The sequence below is a fragment of the Callorhinus ursinus genome, unplaced genomic scaffold (assembly GCF_003265705.2).
Source record: "Callorhinus ursinus isolate GAN/ISIS: 27379988/994484 unplaced genomic scaffold, GSC_fseal_2.0 scaffold67, whole genome shotgun sequence".
NCBI classification, from domain to species: domain Eukaryota; kingdom Metazoa; phylum Chordata; class Mammalia; order Carnivora; family Otariidae; genus Callorhinus; species Callorhinus ursinus.
The window spans coordinates 6,073,001-6,095,377 of NW_027397129.1; the positions used below are offsets into that span (position 1 = coordinate 6,073,001).

A 22,377-nucleotide genomic window follows, 5' to 3' on the forward strand; every position below is an offset into this window, starting at 1 on the left:
AGTGGGCAACTGTGTGAAGTGGAAAAGGCAAGAGGAACCCTTTGGGTCTGAACACCAGTGACCCTGCCGAGGGCTGGTTACCTCCTTGGCCTAACAGTTACCCCATCCTGGAGCCAACCAATGCTCTCTAAGACACATGTCACCAAACACTCAACAATTTCTCCATAATAACCTTTAATACTAAAATGCATTAAATTTTTGAAGCAGAGAAAACACATTTAAGGGGGAAACAGAACCACCAGATAAAAGGAAACAATGTGGCAGATAACACCATTTAAAACATAACTGTAATAATTTAATAAAGCTGCTTTATCATCTTCATAAAATAGACAGTGGTGATTCTTTTTTGTCTTTTTCCTTTTTACAATGATTCAATCACTGTGAAAATGTACATAACATACAGATCAGCATATACAACAATTTCATCTTCATATAATCAGCAACAGAGACTGCTTAATGAGACATACTGTACTTGCATCCTTCTAAATTTCCACCCTGGTTTGACAGGTAAACAGTAATAGTGTCATCAGGCTCATTCCCCTCACTAGAGGAGAAAAGGCGTAAGCCTTTTGCAACTAATACCTTAGCATTCAAATAGCACAAGGAGGTATTTGTTGCTGAATTTCTAGCTTGAGCTAGTCTGGCTCTTGGTCATTAAAGTCTGTATCCTAGCCTTCCTCAGCTGAACGCCAGCTAGTGCCAGTAAAAATCTACTTAACCAGTGCTGTAATGGTGTTAGCTGGTTTGTTTGCTAAGGTTGACAGCAACTTTCAGTTAGTAACAAGGTCATCTTTAATTGCCAACACAGCTAGAGCAACAATCAGCATCATCAGTTTTTCCCTAATGACCTACAGTGCTTTCCAATCAAGATCAGGTTTTCGTGGGTTGTTCTTTACCAAGAGCGCCTTGCAATATACATTTCAGACAAGGTGGTTGATTTTGTTTTACAAAAGCAATATGAGTTCTATTTGAAATTAATCCACTTTTGCACAACAAGTGACCCACAGGCCAATTCCAGCCTCACAAGAAAACAAAGAGAGCTGCAACAACTTCATTAGGACAATGTGTTTTGCTCTGGAATAGTTCATTATCAATATAAAGCCTCCCGGTCCCAGCCCCACCCCCACATATCCCCTTTGAATATTACTTTGTTACATACTTAAACTAAAGAACAACATCTCAATACACTTCAGTGTCAGCAGATACAATTTGACTCATGAAATGACATCCTTAAATGTAATTTTACTTAGAAGGCAAACACTAGGACTGTATACAATGGACTTCTTAAGCTCATGTATGCCAGGTTTTCGAAGTCAGTTAGGGTCTTATTACCCTGGGTAAAGAGCCAAGTGGACCAGACTTGTCAGGATGCTTTGGGGAACATTCAACATCAAAATGATCCCCACAGAGTGAACTGGAATTCCAACCAGAACTCCTATTATGTACAATAATAATCCTTTCCCACCCTGGATGCCCAATTGAGCTATCCCCTACACCCTGCCTCTCCCCAAACTGCCCTTTGTCCTTGCTGCCTCAAGTGGACCACTTTTCTTTTGCTTGTTAATGATATGATAGAGCAATGTGAAAAGTTCAACTGAATTCCCATCATACGATCAGTTGTATGCTGAAGGAACACTATCAGGATGATACTCTGGGTGTTGCTAATTTTCAGAGTTCTACATTGTATTCCCTTTAACATTTTTAATTCATGGTCAGTGGGTAACCATGTCAACAAATTAGTTTAAATGGGTACCTTACATGCAATTAGCTCTACGAGGGGGCAGGTTTACTCTGGAGTGGTGATACTCAAAGTGTGGTCCCTGGACCAGCAGCATCAGCATCACCTCGGAATTTTTAACTAGGCAAAGACTCAGGACCTACCCCAGACCTGCTGAAACTCTAAGTGTGGGGTCCATCAACCTGTGCTTTAACGAGCCCTCAACATTTAGTGGGCATCTGATCCATATGATTTACTAGGCCTCACTGCCAGAGTTTCTGCTTCAGTTGGTCCGGGTAAGAACAGAGCATTACCATTTCTGAGAGGTTCCCAAGTGATGCGGTTGCTGCTGGTTCAAAGAGTACACTTTGAGAACAATTGCCCTTCAGGAACTGCACCATCCCTTGGCCCACCTATTTGGGCAATAAGGTGGATCATAATTTACTCTACTGGCTTTAAGAGGATCAAAGAGATGGGAAGTTTCATTCTGAACAGGTTCAAAGATCAGTCGGCATAGAGAAAAGAAAAAAGAGACTGCACATAGTGTGGCTCTCTTCTTCCTATTCCTTCTATAGAGTATATTCCCATATTTGGGGGAAAACAATCAATGCAGACGAAAGCCTTTATATTGCATGAAGAAGTTTACCTGCCCAGGGATGTGCCCAGCGCAGCTCTAAGAAAAGCAAGTCATGCCTCAACACCAACTCCTTCCCAAAAGGGACATCAGGATAGATGGCATAGAACTCCCTAGAATTTAGGAACTGAAACTGCTCCCTTATGTTTTAAAAGTGTAACATGTTTAGAGAGGAAAAAGGAAGAATATTTGGCCCTCTGGCCTTATGTGGCTTTGCCTCAGACATATTGAAAGGAAGAAGGGAAAAACATGAGCCAAAGGGAAATCTAGAATCCTTGCACAAAATTCTTGCTCACAGGCATAGCCTATCTATAAAACTAGCTTACAAAGCCCTCCTAGGATGCACTTGTGCTTCTGGGAGTATGTATACATCAGACAGTTGTAGAAGAAAAAAAAAAGATACTTTCTTAAGGAGGGGAATTCTCTGAGCATGCTCAAAAGGGTTTGGGAGCCAAAAATTCTCTGACTTCCCACTGAGAAAAAGTATTTTGATAAGGAAAAGGGATTGGACTGTAGCTTGAAACTGAATTCTGAAAAAAATGGGGGGGGGGAAGCAAAACTGATGCCACTGCTGTCTAACCATTTTAAACCTGGCTGGTAAGAGACATGGCAGCCACTGCCCTCTCTGGCTCAACAGCCATATAATATTTAATATTCCCACTTGCCACAATCCTCTCAGCTCCCTCATTCCCACTGAGCATAGTAGGAAATACACCTGTACAAAAACTGTCAAATCTGACTCGAAAGTGACCTTGATGTGGTAGCTAATAAAATAATATCAGGATGGATCAGGCGAAGAACAGTCGAAATTCTACAGGCAGCCATCATAACTTAAAGAAAAACATAATTTTTAATATGTTAATCAAATAGTCACTTGAAAACACAAGTAAGTACCTAATTCAAAATCTGCTAAAATGAAATGAATCAGAGGGGGGGAAAAAGTGTGAGAGATAATGAAATGAGCCAAAATGAAGATGTTATGGTAATTGATCTCTAATTATATCAGTTTCAGAGGGAAATTTGCAGCCACACCAATATTTTGTATGAGGTAGTATTCAGCACTGAATAAGAAATAAGGATGAATTTATAGCTTCATTATAGGTTCTTTTTCAGAAATATTCTCCCCTACCGAACCCCATCCCTACTGCCTTACCTACCACCCTCCCTCAAAACCCTCCCTCCCATAAAGGAAAATATTCCTAGTAATGTATAAAGCCAGGAACTCAGACAAAAATAACTAAAATATTTAAAAGAGCTTGCTTATCTAAACTTAAGAAAATAAATCCTCTTTTGCATTTAGTGCTCTAACCCCTAAGCCATTTTTCTGGGTACTCTTGAATTTCAAAAACTGAAACAAATGAGAACAGAACCACAAAACTTGTTTCTCTAGAAACAACTTTTTAAAGACCAAGGCAGAGCAAAGGTGACATATCTGTTTAGTTTTAAAGGTGCGAGAATACTATGTTGGCTACTAAATATTAATAGACACTAAATGGAGTTGGAGAAACAAACAAACAAAAAGAATGTGCATAACAAACTTGTTAATAATAAAAGGTGTATTCCTAGCCTACAGCAAAGAGTTAGCTAAATCTAAAGGATTTTTATTTTAATAGTTTCCTGTTCACATTTTTAATTTAAAAAAGTATTAGTCATAAAAAGACGAGTTCAAGTGTCCAAGTGTCTCCATTTAGAAGGCACAGTAATTGGATTAGTGATGCTGTTACTGGTTACCTGTCTTTTCCTAAATGTACACTTTGTACTGCTTACTCTATTCCTATTTATAATCCTACAATACAGAACAACATGGAGTTCTCAATTCCAGCCCCCAACATGCTTTCCAGTCTAATTCTAATCGTGATTGGGAAACACTGAATCAGGAAGTGTGTGTCAGAAAAGATGCCAATTTAGATCTCAAAATAGATTCAGTCTTTTTGAATTTTAGACAATTACAGACAGGGAATTTCTAAGCCTGGAAACTGATAACTTCAGGAGCAACTTTCCCATTCAGGGCCTGAAAATTTTTAAAAATTGATGCCATAAAACTTTCAGCACAGTAGTTCTGACAACTGTAAATTAGATAGCAGAATATCCAAAAATGACGTTCTGTGATGATCTATCACTGATCTGGGCAGAAGACTGAAAGGCAGGAGAAATACTCTGCAAGGTGGTGAGTAATCACTACATGGGTATCCTCCATGAGTGAGTATCCTCCAAGTATTCAATCTATATGTGTGGTGTTGCTCATTCACTTGCCATCTCGGTTTTTTGCACTTTGTTTTGTCTATAGTTTTATTAAGAAAAAAAAACACCAACTTCTAAAAAAGCCTTTTGCCGTCACCACACACATAGCAATTTGCAATATCAAATACAACGGTAGCACAGCTAGCAAAAGGGTTCTTAAAGCAGGGGTGTCCACAGCAAAGTAGCGGCATTGGAAAGTACTTAAGCTTCAGAAACAACCTTTTGGGGGCTCAATTTCACATCACTGAATCAATGAATAGTACACAATAAATGGCCATTAACTTGTCTACACTACAAAACAGTGGCGAGCTTATTAAAGGTGTCCAGAGCTTTCTCCTTTTTTTTTGTTTTTTTAAATGTAATCCTCCACAAACAATGGTAATTTATAATTTTGACATAGAAAAATATATAAATTCAAACACTTAATACATAATACTTTTCACAACTGAATTTGTCTGTTTCCCCAACATCAAGGCCCCATGAACAACTCAAGCCAAAGCTAATTTGCTCCACCTGAACACCCCTGCTGCCTGTTGAAACGAGAGGGATTGTCACAGAATGATAGTCACTTATAAACAACACATTTAGGGAAAGCTCTGAAATAACAGCCACTCAAGAACCAACCATTGGTGAGTAATTAAAAAAATCAGCTCCTGCTTCCTCGAAAACCAGCATGGTTTCTCTCTCTTCTTCCCCGAGACTGCTTTAGAGAACGATATCCTTCAGACGCTTCACACCAGGAGACTCTTTGTCACGACCCTCCTTCAGAGTGGGGTTGACGTCATGCATGACTTTCTCGCTGTCAGATCCACGGGGCTCAGCTTCAGAGGGACGAGATGGGCCACTGTTGATATACTGCTCCAGATCACGGGCCGGGGGAGCCAGGGCAACGGTGTAAGACACGGAGGGCTTGGTGGGCAGAGGGCTCTTGAGGTGCAGCGGGGAGGTGACAGGGCTAATCGCCTCACAGCCATTGCCCGCCTCCCGGATAGCGCCGTTGACCTTGGGGCTACAGATGGTCACATCGACAGTTCTCCTGCCTTTCAAGGTGGGCCTCTCCTCAGCCGGGTGGTCACTGACATCTTTTCCAAAGGTTGCAAAAGTCCGCTTGGTGGGGCCGCAGTCATCATAAGCCTCAGCATCAGCAGCAGTAGCTTCAATGGACAGCGCGATGATGTTCCTCACGTGCTCAGGGGACTTGGAGCGGGTGGGCATGGGGTTCCGGGGCATCCAGCACCTGTCAGAGTGGCCAAGAATCCGACATTCTTCCCTGCAATGAAATCCTTCATTCTGATCTGTTTGGAGAAAATAAAATGTTGATTACATCAGCTTTTCCCAGGAATCATTGTTACTCCCCAGTGTTCTGGTTTCTTAGGTACCCACAGGCCCTTTTGGGAAATGGCACTTTTAGATAGTCCTTTATTGCCTTTTGGGACAAGTGTAAAGAATTGGATTTTTAAAAGGCTGTAGATCTCCCCCTGTATACTCCTCCTTTTTTATTATGATTTTTGTTGTTCCCACTGCTGACAAAACTAAAAACCTAAAGGGAAACACGTTATGATGAAAAAATGTATTTTTAAAAAAATTTATCCTGAGTGTCAAGGCGCTGAGAGTCAGCGTTTTTATCAACAACTCCTGCTAAAAATCAACTGCATTTGAAACTGGTTCCAGCAGAAGAGGGAGTGAAGGCAGAGCAGGGAATCCAACAGTCGGTATATCTGAGAAGTCTTGGCCATATTTTTGAGCAACAACACCGCCAGCCATGTTTCCACCCTACTTGTCAATGATACTCCATGCTTAATTTTAGATTGGTATCATGCTCTCTTTGAAAACCCAATCACTTCACTTCTTTTTGACCATCAGTTCCACCAGCCAATCTTCTAAGTTATTTATATGACTTGATTTCCCATTAGAAGGAATATACTGAGATCTTTTCCTTCCATCTGACCCATAAGCTTCAGTTGACCCTATGCACACATCACTCATAGGCTGTGCATCATTTAATTATACTCAACTAGCCATCCCTCCTTATTTTCCTTATCTGCAGTTTTATTAGGGTCACATTTCTTAAAGAAATCTTTCATGGATTACATTAACCCTATCATAGAAGATCTCAGCAGTTAGAATTTGTAATTATTGGTGAGGCATATTTTTTCTCTTCTCAAATCAGTTCACTTAGAGTTAAGGCTTTAATTTGACTCTCAGAGAGGCTTTCTACATGGGTTTCATCAAAGCATGGACCCAGGGTTAACTTCTGCTTGTCCATTGGAAAATTGTTCATCTCAATGTCTGGTTTATAGTCCTATTTTCCCAGATCCATTTTTATTTACATTACATTCATGTATGAGGATGGCCTAATCAAAATTTTCATCACATTATATAGTGCATCAAAATACGAGCAGTTTAACATTTACAGAAAACCTTGAGGCAGGATCAGAGGAGGTGGGGAGACAAGAAGAGACTGCAAAGACAGAAAAAAAAGCATGCCAAAAAAAGTTGAAAATATATTCTGTGATTGCTTTTTTGCTGGGGAAAGAAGTTTGAAATTCAGGGTCTTGCCTGATATAGTCTATATATAACACACCTTCCTTATACACTTGTATTTCTTTGTTTGCTTCTTGTTTTTAAATAGTAAATGGCATAACAGAGGGGCAATGTTCTGCCTCGTTTATCAAAGGTTATTTTCGTAAAGGAGCACATATAAGGGGAGGCTCAAGAAATAATGGTTGAACTGGATGTATACCTCATCATTTGGAGAAAAAGCATTGGAAGCAGCTAAATGTCAAGGCCTAATCCAGGCTGAGTCCAGATTTCAACCCAATTCTGGGAATGGCCTTTCACCTAGTTTAAACTACTGAAAAACCAATCAAAGTTAAGACCCTTTCAGTGTACTGGGACACAATTTGCCAATTTATCTTTAAGATGGCCATTTTATGCTCCCTTTCAGTGGTGGAGAATAAAACACTCAGAATTTTGCAGCTATGAAGCCAAATAACAAATGAGCATTATCACCAATAAGTGCCTTTCACATAGATAGGGCAACGCTTCTGCAAACTCCAGCATAGTTCCACATGAGGGTTGCAGGACCACCTCTACAAAATACAGAGTTGTCAAAGCCTTTTCTCTGCCTCTTCCCTGCAAACTCTCAGTGCTGCCATCTGATAGCCTATCATCATTCAAAATGTATATGTTTCTGGGAGACAGAAAGTATGAAAGTAAGGAAAACATGCTGGAACATACTCAGGAAACATTTACTTTGTATAGGCTCAAACATCAGTGGAAGAATGTACAGATGATCCACCCACAGTTTCATCTAAATCCAGTGTTTTCCCAGGAAGCCCCCAAGATCCCTCCAGCAGGACAGAATTCACATGTTCAGAGTTTCCCAAAAAGATGTTTTTTTTCTTCTCCATCTCCTCTGAAGCCCATATCATAACTTTCCAAGTAATAGCTCTAAAGAATTAGTGTATTTGTTTTGAGGTGAAGATTAAGGAGGTGCAAGTTGGGGAATAGTTTAATAATTAACTTCTATTTCTACAAATCTGAGTAAGAGTCCCCTGGAAGTCAGCAAAAAGAAAAAAAAGTTCAGAAGGTTATGAAATCCCTGTCCTTTTTGTTACTAATTTATAGCACAAAGACATGAAGGACTTAGTCTTTGAACCCTGAAACCATGGACATATGATCAGCTATTAAGAGGAAACCCCAGCTGACCTTCAGACTGATATTATAGGCCACTTGTTCACACACCTGAAGTAGAACAGTGGTGAATTGTAATCTAGCAGAATCATCCCAATGAGCTCAACATACAGCTCTCACTTCTTTTAAGTTTTTAGTATCAAGTAGCTGACTTCCACTATTCAGTAGGAGAATGCCATCCATGTGTTATACTGAATGCAAGTACAGTGCTCCTGCCCATACTAGACTGCTTCAAATGAACAGCATGGGAAGACCTGGATCCCCACCACACACAGAAGGAGAGCAGAGACCCCAGAGATAGACACCTGTAAGATCTTATGAATCTAGGAAGACCAGAGCAGGGAACTCAATCTTCTCAGAAGCTTCTCTTCAAAGACAGTACTTGCTTTCAACTTACCCACTGCCTAAGTGGATAAATCACCCTCCGGGAAGAGGAAAAGGTAAACCACTCAGCTTCCCCAGGAATGTGATCATAAGCCTATCCACCAATCTCGCTAAGCCTACTTCTGTACTTCTGAAACAAATAACGCAACATATTTTAAGAAAAAAGAAAAAGAAGAAGATAGCAGGAGAGGAAGAATGAAGGGGAGTAAGTCCGAGGGGGAGACGAACCATGAGAGATGACGGACTCTGAGAAACAAACTGAGGGTTCTGGAGGGGAGGAGGGTGGGGGGATGGGTTGGCCTGGTGATGGGTATTGAGGAGGGCACATTCTGCATGGAGCACTGGGTGTTATGAACAAACAATGAATCGTGGAACACTACATCAAAAACTAATGATGTAATATATGGTGATTAACATAACAATAAAAAAATTAAAAAAATAGGTAATTTTTTGGATTAATTATGTGAACTTATATGTTCACTGCTCTTACCTCAATGCAAGCAAAGACTTGAATCTAAAAGACTCATTTATTCACAATGTTTCACCCATGGCTTAGAACTGATATCTTTATTTCCTTAAATCCTTACTAAGGGCAGTGACTTGCTGCTTATCATTTTTAGTATCAAACAACACTCGATGACATTTGTGTCAATTCAATGTGATGAATATGCAACTGATAAATAATTGAATACTACATCTGAAACTAATGATGTACTATATGTTGGCTAATTGAATTTAAAACAAAAATCTAACCTAGCTTTAGCGTTTATAGCCATATTAAATATGAAAGAAAACATGCTGAATATAGATAGGCAGGAAGAATGTCTTCCCAGCCAAAGGTAAACTACAATCATAAATGTACTGCAGATAAATTACTTTTTCAAAAACCAAAACTTCAGTTTAGTAAGGAAATTGCATATTAAAAGTGAGAAAGTCACAATACAAATCCCCTTAAGAATAGCAATGAAGACAGACCAGATGTGAAAAAGCAAAGAAACTACTTCTAGAATTGCATAGGACTGGTAGAGATTATGTGCAGCTAGGGATGGAGATATGAGAGTAGAGAGGAACCATTTTGTATCATAAAAATTAGCTGTCAAAAAAAATTAACTATCAAGATACTGGCTCCAGCTGAAACAGAGGTCAGCTAACAATTCACTAATTCCCTACTAAGATTCCTCTTATGTGCCTATTTATGACTCTATACCTTGTTACCTCTTGACCTGAACCTACGTAAAGCAAAATGTAAACCTCTAAAACCCACACATAGTTGTGGAAATTCAAACACATTGCCAAGTACAGATAAATGAAAGCAGGTGTCTTTAATTCAAATGTACACATAATTAGGGGTGAATGATGAATTTGCAAATTGGTCTTCCCTAATTCTGAACTTGTTCCTAAGATTTGCAAAAATAAATAAAATGCATAAGTTTGGAAGAGGGACACACAAATCTCAAAGCCACTCCTTAGATCAGGTTTAGACAAAAAATGCAAAATACAGAGAAAAAATAAAGCTTCCTCAATCTAGGTGGTTATATGTATTTGTTTGGGCACAATCTGTCCTTAGGGACCCCGGTGAGAGAAACCTAAAACTTCTGGCAAAAAAAAAAAAAATTATATCTTAAATAAAAGGCCTAAGAAGAGACAGCAATGAATTAAGACATGATGGATAAGGAAGTAATTCAAATAGAAAAAGAAGAGAATATGTTATTTTGGGCAAATATTAGCCAAACTTTTTGCAGCAATTGCTACCCTCCTCATAAAACCACTGTCTCTTCAGATGTAGGCAAACAATGTGCTTCCACACCAGAAAGAGCCTACATATGGTCCCAACCAAAGTAAGAAAAGAAAATGATGGAAACACCATCTCAGGCTTAGCTAAAACTTTCAAAGTCCTGGTGGAATAGAAGAGCTGAGAGGCTCTGTTGGGTTTGTATAGATGTCCAGCCACAATGGATGTGTTCAACAATGCCGCAGATCTTTATTGTGATTCAGAGTTTGGATGTATTTAACTCAAAGAGCCCAATGGTCAGAGACAAAACTCTAACGGTAAAAAAGTTCAAGGTAACAGTTAACAAAAGTAATGTGTTACCTCCTCAGAAGTGATCTGCAGTCAATGAGGCAGAAAGGGAAAGTTAAAGTGAGTTCCAGTTCCTAAGAGCTCAAGTAGTTACTTCTACATAGCAGCAGTAACATAACCTACAAGCAAGTGATGTGTAAATCAGGAAAGCTTCCTGGATTGTACTCATATGCATCCACCTAGCTTAATCTACATCAATCTCCTGAACAAAATAATCTACAACAAAAGCAGGACCAGTTTTTGTAAGCTATAATGGAAGGGATGGTAGCACCAATTATGAACAGGTTAAGTGCTATTAAAATTTGTCATGTGCACCTAATCAAGAAAACATAACTGCTAGGAAACATCCCCTCTTGACCTACCTACCTCTTACTCATCTGAAGCACACACAATGAACTGAACCCAAATATCCATACCTATATTTAATATTTAGGAATAGAACCAATCTTTTGTTAGGACTGGCAAGGTGCCAGCCAAAAACCTGCATTTCCTGGCCTCCCTTGTTGATAGGCATGGCCATGTAACGAAGATGGACCAATGTTATGAAGGCAGGATGTCAAGAAAACTCCTTAAAAGGAGGAGGGAGGTGATGTAGCTGGGAGACACTTTTGTCCTTATTCCTTCCTGCTTTGTCCTGTCTGGAATGGAGACATAATGGCTGGATCTACAGTATCTATCTTACCACCATGAAGCAACTCTGAGGATGGAAGCCACATGCCTATGGGTAGCAGAACAGAAAGATAGAAGAGCTCTGGGATATCAAAGATATTGTAGACCCACCTCACTAGACCTGAACTTCTTTCATATAAGAGGAAAAATAAGTCTCCCTCTTGGTTAGGCCACTGATTCATTTTCTTTAGTGGGAGAGGAGGGTCTTTATTACCAGCCATCGAACACTATTTATAATTGATACATTATCCCTGAAGTCTCAACTTAAATTTAACTTTCCCAGGGAATCCTTCCCTGATCCCTTAGATAGACCACCACCCCCTTTTATAGCACTCATTATAGTTGTCTAATATCTATATTCAATGTTAGCTTATAAACTCAAAATGAGCAAAGATTATATCTATTTTGTTCCCTCCCATACCCACAGAAGCTAGCAACGTGTCCAGCATAGAGCAGGTACTCAGTAACAGTTTAATTTAATTGGATAAAAAAAAGGTATATGAGTGACAGCAATAAAACAAAGAACCTTGGTCAACACACCAGATATTGTGCTACTGATACAACTCCTAAAAGTGGAAATTACTATTCTATTTAGTAGAAACACCATGAAACACTAGGTACCTGTGTCAGAAACAATAAAGTAAATGTAGCACTTAAGAAACATTAAAGTCAAGTGTCATCTTAGCCTCTCAGTGGTTTCCTAAACACTAGTTGCAGGTCTTAAAAAAAATGTATCATGGTTTGATGTCCAGTTGGAAATATATTTGTCATGTGCCTTGGAGTTTTCAATTCTAACACTACTTAACAGGGCCTGTACTCTAATAAGTTAACAACACGATAAGCAGAAGCATCTATTTTATGAAATGAATGTGCTATTCAAATATCAAGCATTGCTTCTTGGTATCAAACACAACTGCTGCTAATTCCTATAAAATATAAGCCAAAAATGGGACCTATAGTGAGCCTTTTAGCCCAACTGCAGATGCTCACTCTTTCTGGCAAAACTAATTAAAATATGGATGGCAAAATTAATGCTCCAAATATGCCAGGGAATTACCAAAGGAAATAATTATCCTGGAAAGAGTTCTTAAAAGCATTTTAAGGCCTGCAACATCAAGAGAAAGAACATCTGTAACTTAACAGGACAAGCAGAGTAGCAATGGGTTCAGTGAAAAAGAGAGGAAGGAGTGGGAGGAAAGGGACGAAGGAATGAAGGAAGAGGAGGAAGGAGGAATGAAGGAAGGAAGGAGGGAGGGAGAGAGGGGAGCTGGAAACACTATCCAGGCTTTAAACATTCTGTCTTGGTTTTGATCCAATTGACATCTTAAGGACTGGGCTTCTTTTGGGTGTTTAGAGCAACTAGCAAAAATTCAATAAAGGCTTAGGACTTCGCAAAATTACAACTTCCCAGAACCCTCCCAGGTTTTAATTCTGAAAGGAGTTTACACTCACTTCCTAAAGGACCCAAAGGTTTGGCAAGAAAAGTTAGAGTACCATCTATAAAATATTCAAGGGCACCTCAGTGAAGGCTGAGATATTCCTAGAGATTCATGAACCAATGCCACTAAGCTATCCTGCAGCCACTCCAGTGTAATAAGAAGTAAATCACAAATTACACTACAAACAATGACTTGTCTCTTTCTCACTCCCTTCTCTTTCTTTCAGAATTTTCTGCCATTTCGGTTCCTCCCTAATGCTTCCTTTTCCTCCTGTTCCCTAGCATCCGACTTGTTAGCAGCCCTTCCCACAGCACTATGGTCTGACAGGGGTAAGATGCCAGAACTGTGACTGATATTCAAAACACCTACATGGTATTATCTGATGGATGCCAAAGAAGAGCTATCCAAAAACCAGCCCTTGTAACAGAGAGAGAAATTCCCACATTTGTCATTCAGCTGGGTATAAGCATTAAAGGTCCCTGTTAAAATAAGAGAATCCACTACCAAATTGAGATCATCGGATTTTCTTTGGTCATATAGCAAAACCATGGGTTAAGGGGACCCAGGATAGGAGTTTTTGTGGGGGAAGAAAGGTTACAAATGTCTAGAGGTAGAGATACCTAGGAAGGGCATGGTGGGGGATAGGGTGTAGGAACAAAGTTCCTGAGACTGACAAAGAGATGTTGCCAATAAACAGCAGATAGGCAAAGAAAAAAGGCAGCCCTGATTAGCAGAGTTTGGCATTTTCAGGATGGCTAACTAGTTAAACAGCAGGAATCTGTGAAGTTGAGTTTTAGCTTGGGGTGGAGGGGATGGCTGAAAAAAACTGATGGACCCCAATCTTGTCCTAGACCATTAGACAGATCAGCGTCAGTTAGCAAGTGCCACCCAACACTTGGCCTCGTGATGCCAAATGGCACATAAGCCTCTCTCCTCATTCACAGTCCATGCACCTGAAATTCACTTACTTCCCAGTGCAACATGAAAATAGATTAAAAAGATGCCCCTTTCAGAATTCAAAGCAATTGAATTATCTTCAATGGAATCTTCAGTGCTGAGCTGGTCAAAGAGACAAAGTTAAAACATACTGAAGTAGCAGTGCTTGAGAATTGAATATTTATGATAGATGATGGTGTGGCATGTACAGTCATACAATCTAAGTTGCAATTTGGGCAATCACAATAATTCCTGGAGTTTTCATTTTTGTACTAGAACTCAATTCAACTCAACCCATAAAGAAGAGATTTCAAGATGTATGTAAGTATAAATCATTTGTGCTGATGCATGGGGAGCAAGGAAATGAAGCAGAAGGCTGCCTGGAAAATTGAGACTAAGAAATAAGAGGTGCTCACAGTGACTGAGATAAGCAGAAATTGACTAAACTGGAATCTTTGTATTTTGGCTTCTATGGTAAAGAAAATTATCTGACAAAGTGCTGGATTTCATCTGGGTGCTGAGAAACTATACAAAAAGGCATCTCTACAAGTCAAATATGAGGTGTCAAAGCAGGCCATTGAATTAGTGCCCCAAAGGAGGAACACTGAAATACTGAAGCTCTGAGCAAAGTGGAACCATTTTTTAAGGTTTCATTCTAAAATGTCCACAGAATTAAGTCCCTTTGCCTATATCTGTTGGACACCTACAACACCTAGTCACTTCTGTGAAGAGTTCAAACCAGTTGTTTGATTTTGTGTAGATTAAAAACAGTCAGACCATTTCACACATTCTACAGGTAGTTATGCTGCTGGCAAGACAGAGCCTTCAGATGATCCTACAAGTGGTGCTGAATTAAAAGTCATTGCCAACTTGGTTTTACTCTTTCCTGGAAAATAAAGAAATTGCTAACACATCATTAGCTTGAGAAAAAAGCCACTTTTATGTTGGTCATGAGCTTCAGGAGATTAGACGGAATATGTCCTGAGGATAGCACAAATAAGACTGGTACAGAAGGCAAGAGGGACAGGGTATGTTAGCCAGGAGAAAAAAAATCTTCCCTTTTTTAATGAAAATTAAAAGTTGGAGGGGAAAAAATGCGGGTGTTCCTCTTAACAGGAACTGACACTTCCTTCAGTCAAGTCCCAGGACATTCAGTTTTGTAAAACAGGCAATACTGTACATGAGTCAAAAAATGTTGCAACAGTAATTTCTAAATTCTTTGAAGATTCTTGACTGCCAAAATGTTCTTGTTACTGGGCGGGGAAGCTAAGAAGCAACATTAGTACTTCTCCAATCACTTCTTTCACATTTGAAAAATAAAGTGCTCCGTAAACCAATCACCGCCCCTTGTAATGATTCAAAAGGAGAGTGTATGTCATGACATCAGCTAGGTAGGAGTCACTAGAAATAGTCACTGGAGGCACACAGGAGTGTCAGAAAGATTAATATCTATTAACTACCTAGGTTGGACTATTTGTTACCAACAAAAGCCTCCTAGAAAAGTCAAGCATTATCTTGATGTTTCAGTGTAACTTCAGCAACCATCTGGAATACTGTAATTGCTATGACACTGCTTCTGGGTACAGCAAACAGCACAATCATTAAAAAAATTTATTTCAAATATCTTCCTGGAAGCTAATAAATTTTACAGCAGTTTCAATCCTTCCTCATTGCAACAAAGAAAAGCTTAGTTCCAGACAAATTAAAAGTAAATTGATTGCCTGGGGGAATCTATTCAAATATCACTTTTACGTGTTAGAAATCTTTTTTCCTAAAACATTAAAGGGAGAGAGGAAGGGAGGGAGGGAGGAAAGGAATGAATGAATCTTGGATAAAGGAATGAGACAGATGATGGAGATAAAGAGTGTGAAAGGGATAGAAGTCAACAGAGGGAGAGTGAAAGACAAGTAAAACCATTAAATCCTTGTTTGCAAAATCAGGTAGAAATCAGCTTAAAATAAAATGCAAATGTGTCACTGGGGTGCAGGCCTAACATTTGTGCTGGAATTTATAAATAATAACTATGAATAATGAATACCAAAATTGAAGGGATCAAACACCACCTTCTATGTTTACTTCTCATTATCCATCTTTCATGGACAATGCTCAGTTTTATTATTTTGCTCTTTACCTCAGAAATACCCATAATTATTCTTTTTCCAGGTGTCCACTGAATCATACTAGTAGGAGAAAGCAAGTTCCATTTTTCAGGGTGTTTCCTCAAAAGCAATTAGACAAATTCGGAAGTGAGACCAATTAATTTATTCTTTGAGGAAGCTTGATCATTTGAAGGTATCCTATGCTTGTCCTGCTGCTCTTATTAGGAAGAAAAAGTCCTTTACACCTTTAGCACATGGCAGTTAATGTTTGACCCTCTGGCCCTTAGCTTGTCCAACTCTTCTTTGAAAGAAAAAATGGATGCTCCATCTGAAGCATCAAAGAACTCTTGGAATCTCTTCAGGCCACAGCTCTGCGGGCTTTTTCTGAGTTGGCTCGAACTCTGAATTATAAGAGTAGCAGAAGGCTTTTTGGTTGAGATGACTGGGGTTAAGACACTCTGATACGGGTCTAGTAAAATCTATGTAAGTCCTGACACATAGTGAGCCTAGATGACAGCCACAAATATGGATGACAGACACACATGCATGTGCACACACCACCACCAGTCCTCATCATCCTTAATACTCATTTCCATTCACAGGTTAAAATGATGGAGCATTATACGTTGATTATATCTCAATAAAGCTGCAAAAAAAATCCATGGAACAAATCAAAAGATTATTAAAACTAGTCTGGTAAAATTTAAATGCTCTGTCCAGTTAGTACAGATCATGTATCTTTGCAGCCTTGGAATAATCTGTTTTTCCAAAACATTACAACTCCTGAACTCCATTTTATTGCATTTGCCCCCTTGTTGGTTAAAATGCCAATCTTTCATGACTGGGTCTGCAAAACATGTACTTAATGAAGGAATGCCATGCTGTGGCTAGAGAAGCCCTGAGGAGTCTAATTCTATGTTCAGAAAACAAGACAGCATTGAGAGTAGAGAATTTAAAGCTTGATTCAAGCCTGCATGATTTCTATTCTCTGAGATTCCAATCTGGCAGTTACAGAGAGGGAGGGTGCAGACTTGTATAATATAAGATGTTGGATTCTCGCAGAGAAATATTCCAAGAGTAAACTGAAATTATTAATTAAAGAAAAAGCCTTCTTTGGCCCTAGAGCTTTCTTATCCCCTTAATTCCACTTTGCAATCTTTTTTTATTTGCTTCTACTGGTTAGTGAACAGAAAATAATCTGGCTTGTTATTAAAACTGCAGATAAAATCATCAGCTTTGGCAAAATGCAAACGGCGCCTAGCTGAAGAGCTAAGGATCATCATCTGCTCATATATTAAGACATGGCACAACTCCTTTCTCAATCCTAATGGCCTTGGATTGGAGGCAGGGGGTAGAAAAAGATTGGAAAGGAGGAAAGAGCGGGGCAGATGCAGAATTATATTTTTAAACCGCCTGCTGGCATTCAAAAAGCACTCTCCTGTTATTAATCACACACACACACACACACACACACACACACACACACACACACACACCACAGAATTGCAATGCTGACATAGCTTCCTGGATAAGATGCTTATATAGGACAGTAACAAACAAGGACATTGACGAATGATTTTATTCTCCTGGGGAATCTTCGACCCCCTTCTTCCAGAGTTCATGCAAACTGAAAAGTTTATATGTTTAACACCCTGTTATCCATTCCAGTATGGGAGGTCTGCAGTATTTCAACAAAGAAACCACTCATGAGTAATGATTTTACGGAGACAAGAGTGGGAAAATGAACTGTTTGAAATGAGTCTAATTCCTTGTGTGATGGCTAATAAAAAGAAACATCTGAACACAGTGCTTGAGAAGCATTTTTGTATTGTTCAACAGACTGAAAATAATAGCCTTTTTTCTGGTCTGCATTACCATTAATAACAGCCTTCCCTTGTGGTCATCTGTGTTTACAGAGGGAATAAAGATTGATACAAGAGTTCGCCTTTCTTCTGCACCACCCAAATAGACACAGATTGTCCAGATGATTTTTTTAGCACACATAAACCAACTTTTATTTTAAAAAGCACACATACACCAACTTTTATTTTAAAAAGTAAAACTAATCAGAGTACCTAAATGTTTCAGAAATTACTTAGGAATTGTGAGGAAGCCAGAGAATTTCCAAGGTAGTTCTCAGAAAGGTTGTTTGGAGTGTAAAAGGGGACACTCACATCTTGCCTTTGTTTAAGGAAGCCCTTGAACTCTCGGGAGAGGAAATCTTGCATCTGTTCTATTTGCTTTCTCCTGGCCACACCTTGAAGATTGTCCAGGGCAGGGGAAGAGTAAATTGATTATGCACTAGATAGTGTAAGTATAACCCACGAACTGCAGGTTGTCAGCTCCCCCAGTGCATTTAAGATGGAACTGCCTTTACAAAATTTGAACATATTCACTGACACTGCATAAAGGAAGGTTCCCCTGGAGGTTCAATGAACCTTTTATTCCCACCTATAAATAATAAGTGCTCTCATGATTAATTCGTATTCCTCTTTTCTCACCTCATTTGCCTTTTCTCCATTCCATAGTATTTAACTTGTTTCTGCCATGCCCAAAATAGCCTCTTGTTTTACCATTCTGTTCAGACTCTCTTCCTTCAGCTTTGTAGCCTTTCCTCATCACATCAAATCCTGCCTAGAAACTCACACCTCCAGGGAAGCTACAGGGAGGCAGTCAGAAACAATAGCAGTGGCCAAGTCTGACAGAAAATCCACCAATATGGAAAAAATCTGTTCTCTGGAACATTTCCTCTTTCCCACCAAGAAACCTTCAGAATAAGCCTAATGATTCTGGGGGGGGGGGCTCCAAATATTAGAAACAGCTGTGTCTGGAACGTCCTCATCAAGGTATTTTACCAACACCCCTTACAAGAAAAACTTGGAGAGGAATATTAACTGTACCACTACAGTCTGCACACCCTAAAATAAAGAGGCCACATTTCCCTATTAGGAGGGTAAATAGTTAATATTATTATAAAATAAAAATTAAAAACTTACAATTCCCTCAAATTCTAAAGAAGTTGCCATGAATTTTATGTCTGCCCAAAAAATCAACAGGGTATTCAGTAAACTATTCAATGATTTGCTCATTGGAAATTCATAGTCTAATGTAACACTGGTCCTCCCCCGTTCTTCATGTTAATATCATTGGGCCATCAGCCAAAACCTAGAGAAGTAAGCTTCATCTTGGTGAACTAGAATCTCTAGTGTCAGATACAGTCATCCTGACTAATGGAAACTATAGCTTGCCAAAATCTATAGCCTCCCTGTCTGTTCCATCCATCAAATATGCTTAGAAGTTCCGTGGCACAAGCCTAGTAGTCTACACATCCCAATCAACTATCAATAGCTTAAGTGTAAGTGACTGTAGATGAAGTATAAGCCAAATGTGTTTCCTTTTCAGTTGCAGGAATTCCATTGCTATTATGGCACCCATAGTGCTCATGCCTAATGATTCAGACAAGCATCCAGGATCTAAGTGTTCTAGGATGCTCTGCACATGTTACAATTACAGCATTCAGCATAGCACTAATAGGCATCCTAGTCTCGAATTCCAGGTATACCACATTGAGAGTATTGACAGGCCCACCCCCTCCCTGGTTAGATATGATGGAAGATATAGGGGTTTCCATATGCCCTGCTGCTAGTATAGAGGTCTGTTTATGCCTCTTCAGGGTCCCACAACTAGTGAACAAAGGAATGTATGTATATACATCACAGCCTAGAACTCTCTAGCAAGTCTCTTATTTCCCTGACATCCCAATATTGCATTGAAAGGTAATTTATTTTTTTAAAAGATTTTATTTATTTATTTGACAGAGACAGAGAAAGGGAACACAAGTAGGCAGAGCAGCAGGCAGAGGGAGAGGGAGAAACAGGCTCCCCACTGAGGAAGGAGCCTGACATGGGGCTCGATCCCAGGACTCTGGGATCATGACCTGAGCTGAAGGCAGCCACTTAACCAACTGAGCCACCCAGGAGCTCTGAAAGATAATTTATTGAATTTTCCTATTCTTGAACACTTCCCATATGATCCAAACTCAGTGCTCTACCACACTGGCTTTTCTTCTCAAACCCGAGGCTTTCTATTCTGCAAAAGAATATTGTGTCTCAGAGACACTGCTTTAAAATGATTTGCTCAGGAAAATAGTTTTTCAATAGCCAGTTGTATTAGGAGTGAACATAACCAATTGGGTTATCCCTAAATGCAATAGCATCCCAGGGCATTTACAAGGTAATATTTTATTTTCTTCCTTGATCACAACCATGTCCTGGCATTCACACCCAGTGGAAAGCCAACTGCCTTAGAAAGCCAACTGACCTTCCCCAAGAATAACCTGGAGAATCCAAGGCATGGAAACCTGCTACTTCATCAGAAAGTCCATACCTTGTATCACATGACCTCACTGATATGAGGAATTCTTAATCTCAGGAAACAAACTGAGTGTTACTGGAGTGGTTGGGGGTGGGAGGGATGGGGTGGCTGGGTGATAGACATTGGGGAGGGTATGTGCTACGGTGAGCGCTGTGAATTTTGCAAGACTGTTGAATCACAGATCTGTACTTCTGAAACAAATAACGCAACATATTTTAAGAAAAAAGGAAAAGAAGAAGATAACAGGAGAGGAAGAAAAGGGGAGTATGTCAGAGGGGGAGACGAACCATGAGAGATGATGGACTCTGAAAAACAAACTAAGGGTTCTAGAGGGTAGGGGGGTGGGGGGATGGGTTAGCCTGGTGATGGGTATTGAGGAGGGCACGTTCTGCATGGAGCACTGGGTGTTATGAACAAACAATGAATCATGGAACACTGCATCAAAAACTAATGATGTAATATATGGGGATTAACATAACAATAAAAAAAATTAAAAAAAAAAAAAAAAAAAAAGAAAGTCCATACCTTGGAGCTCAGGAATACACATGCCCATATACCTCTTTGGAGGGACAGAATATTTACTAGACAGACCCCAGACTCTATGAATTGGATGATCCATAATATTTGTATTTGTGATAGAGAAACCACATTTCCTTCCACAATAATAGTGCTTACATACTAAAAGTCTTTAGCATTATTGAGCTAGTCATTATGCAAATAACAAAGCCAAGTCCAGACATCAGAACAAATTGATCCTTTCCAAACACGGTATTTCTCTGCACTTGCTTCCAGTGATCACAGAAAGAATCAAACTAAATATAAATGCAGCTCTAATTTTAATAGATATTTTACTTTTTATTGTCATATTTAATATTTTGGGTTTTCTTATTTTGTCCAATGCCTTTCCTTTCTTTCCTAGCCCCATAACTGGAGCATCTTGGAGGACAGGCTTTAGATTTTCCTAACCGTTACCTAGTTCTCATCCCCTACTGGTAATAAGTGATGAGACAGTATAATTAACACCAGCTGGCCCCATTTTCACTTTTGACTCCAGGAGCTGAGCAAGCCAACCTCACAGGGTGTGGATTGGAGTGGGTGGAAGAATGTCTGGCACCAGCCCAGCCATAATGGGCCTCTCCCAAACTGCAATCCTCCATTAGACAATACCTAAGTTCTTCAATCATGTTTACACAGCTGGAACTGTGCAGACCTTGAAAATCATTCAAAGCACAGACTGGGTAAGACTGCTCCCTGCTTCATTCTGGATTTAATCTGGTTTATAAATGAATAAGTGAATGTACTAAATTCTCAGTGTTGGGGTAATAACTACTGGGAAAGAAAGAGAAAGCTCCCTTCCTGAGCAGAGTGTTCATTACCATGATTACAGCAGCCCACGTGGTGAAGCTTTCTGTCTGCTAGTAAGTAAGCAGCAGCCAATAAAAGCTAAGTCCAGAAGGAAAAGCAGTAATAACAGGGAACACAGCCATCCACCTCAGAAAACAATTCATTGTACAACTACATGGAAAAACTACTTACAATGAAAAGATTGGCACTATCTCAGTGAGGCAGGGTTTCTGACCATTCTGGCCCTTGAGAGTATGGGTAAGTCTTCTCTCCCCTTCATAGAACCCCCACTGTGAGTTTGCCATGTTCCTGCTCACCAGCACCAAGGAGAGACCTCCCCACATCTCCATCAGCTCCAAAAGTAGGGGAAAATAGAGTGTAAGCTTTGTCCTAGGCATTTGGCAACCATTCCTGCTGAGGACCTAACACCATAGGGACTGGTGAAGAAAATTTTTAATATTGTTAATTTAGGTGGTGCAGAAAAGCAAAGGCAAACCTTTCTGTTGCAGCACTGTATCTGAAGGCAAGCTTCTCTCAAGAAAAAATGACATATACATAAATCACCTCTACCAGAGCAACTCAAGACATAATCTGCTCCTTGTCGAAGGAGCTTACTTCTACCCTGCAGCACATCTGAACCCAGATCTTCTCAGTGAAGCGTGCATTTGGAAAAGGCACCATCTTTCTTCCAGAGGCAGTGTAGCATAGGGCCTAAGACTTTGGGATCTGGAGCAGGATTGCCTGGTTCAAGTCCCAGTTCTACC

General features: G+C 39.7%; 1 protein-coding gene across 1 annotated transcript in view; it reads right to left on the minus strand.

Annotated features, from left to right (window-relative positions):
- Positions 1-273: 273 nt before the first annotated feature.
- Positions 274-22,377, minus strand: part of PCDH19 (protocadherin 19) — a 137,048-nt gene continuing 114,944 nt past the window's right edge. Inside the window, exon 6 of the mRNA XM_025869217.2 lies at positions 274-5,887. Within this exon, the coding sequence (XP_025725002.1) occupies positions 5,298-5,887 (590 nt within the window). The 3' untranslated portion in view covers positions 274-5,297. The remainder of the gene's footprint in view (positions 5,888-22,377) is intronic.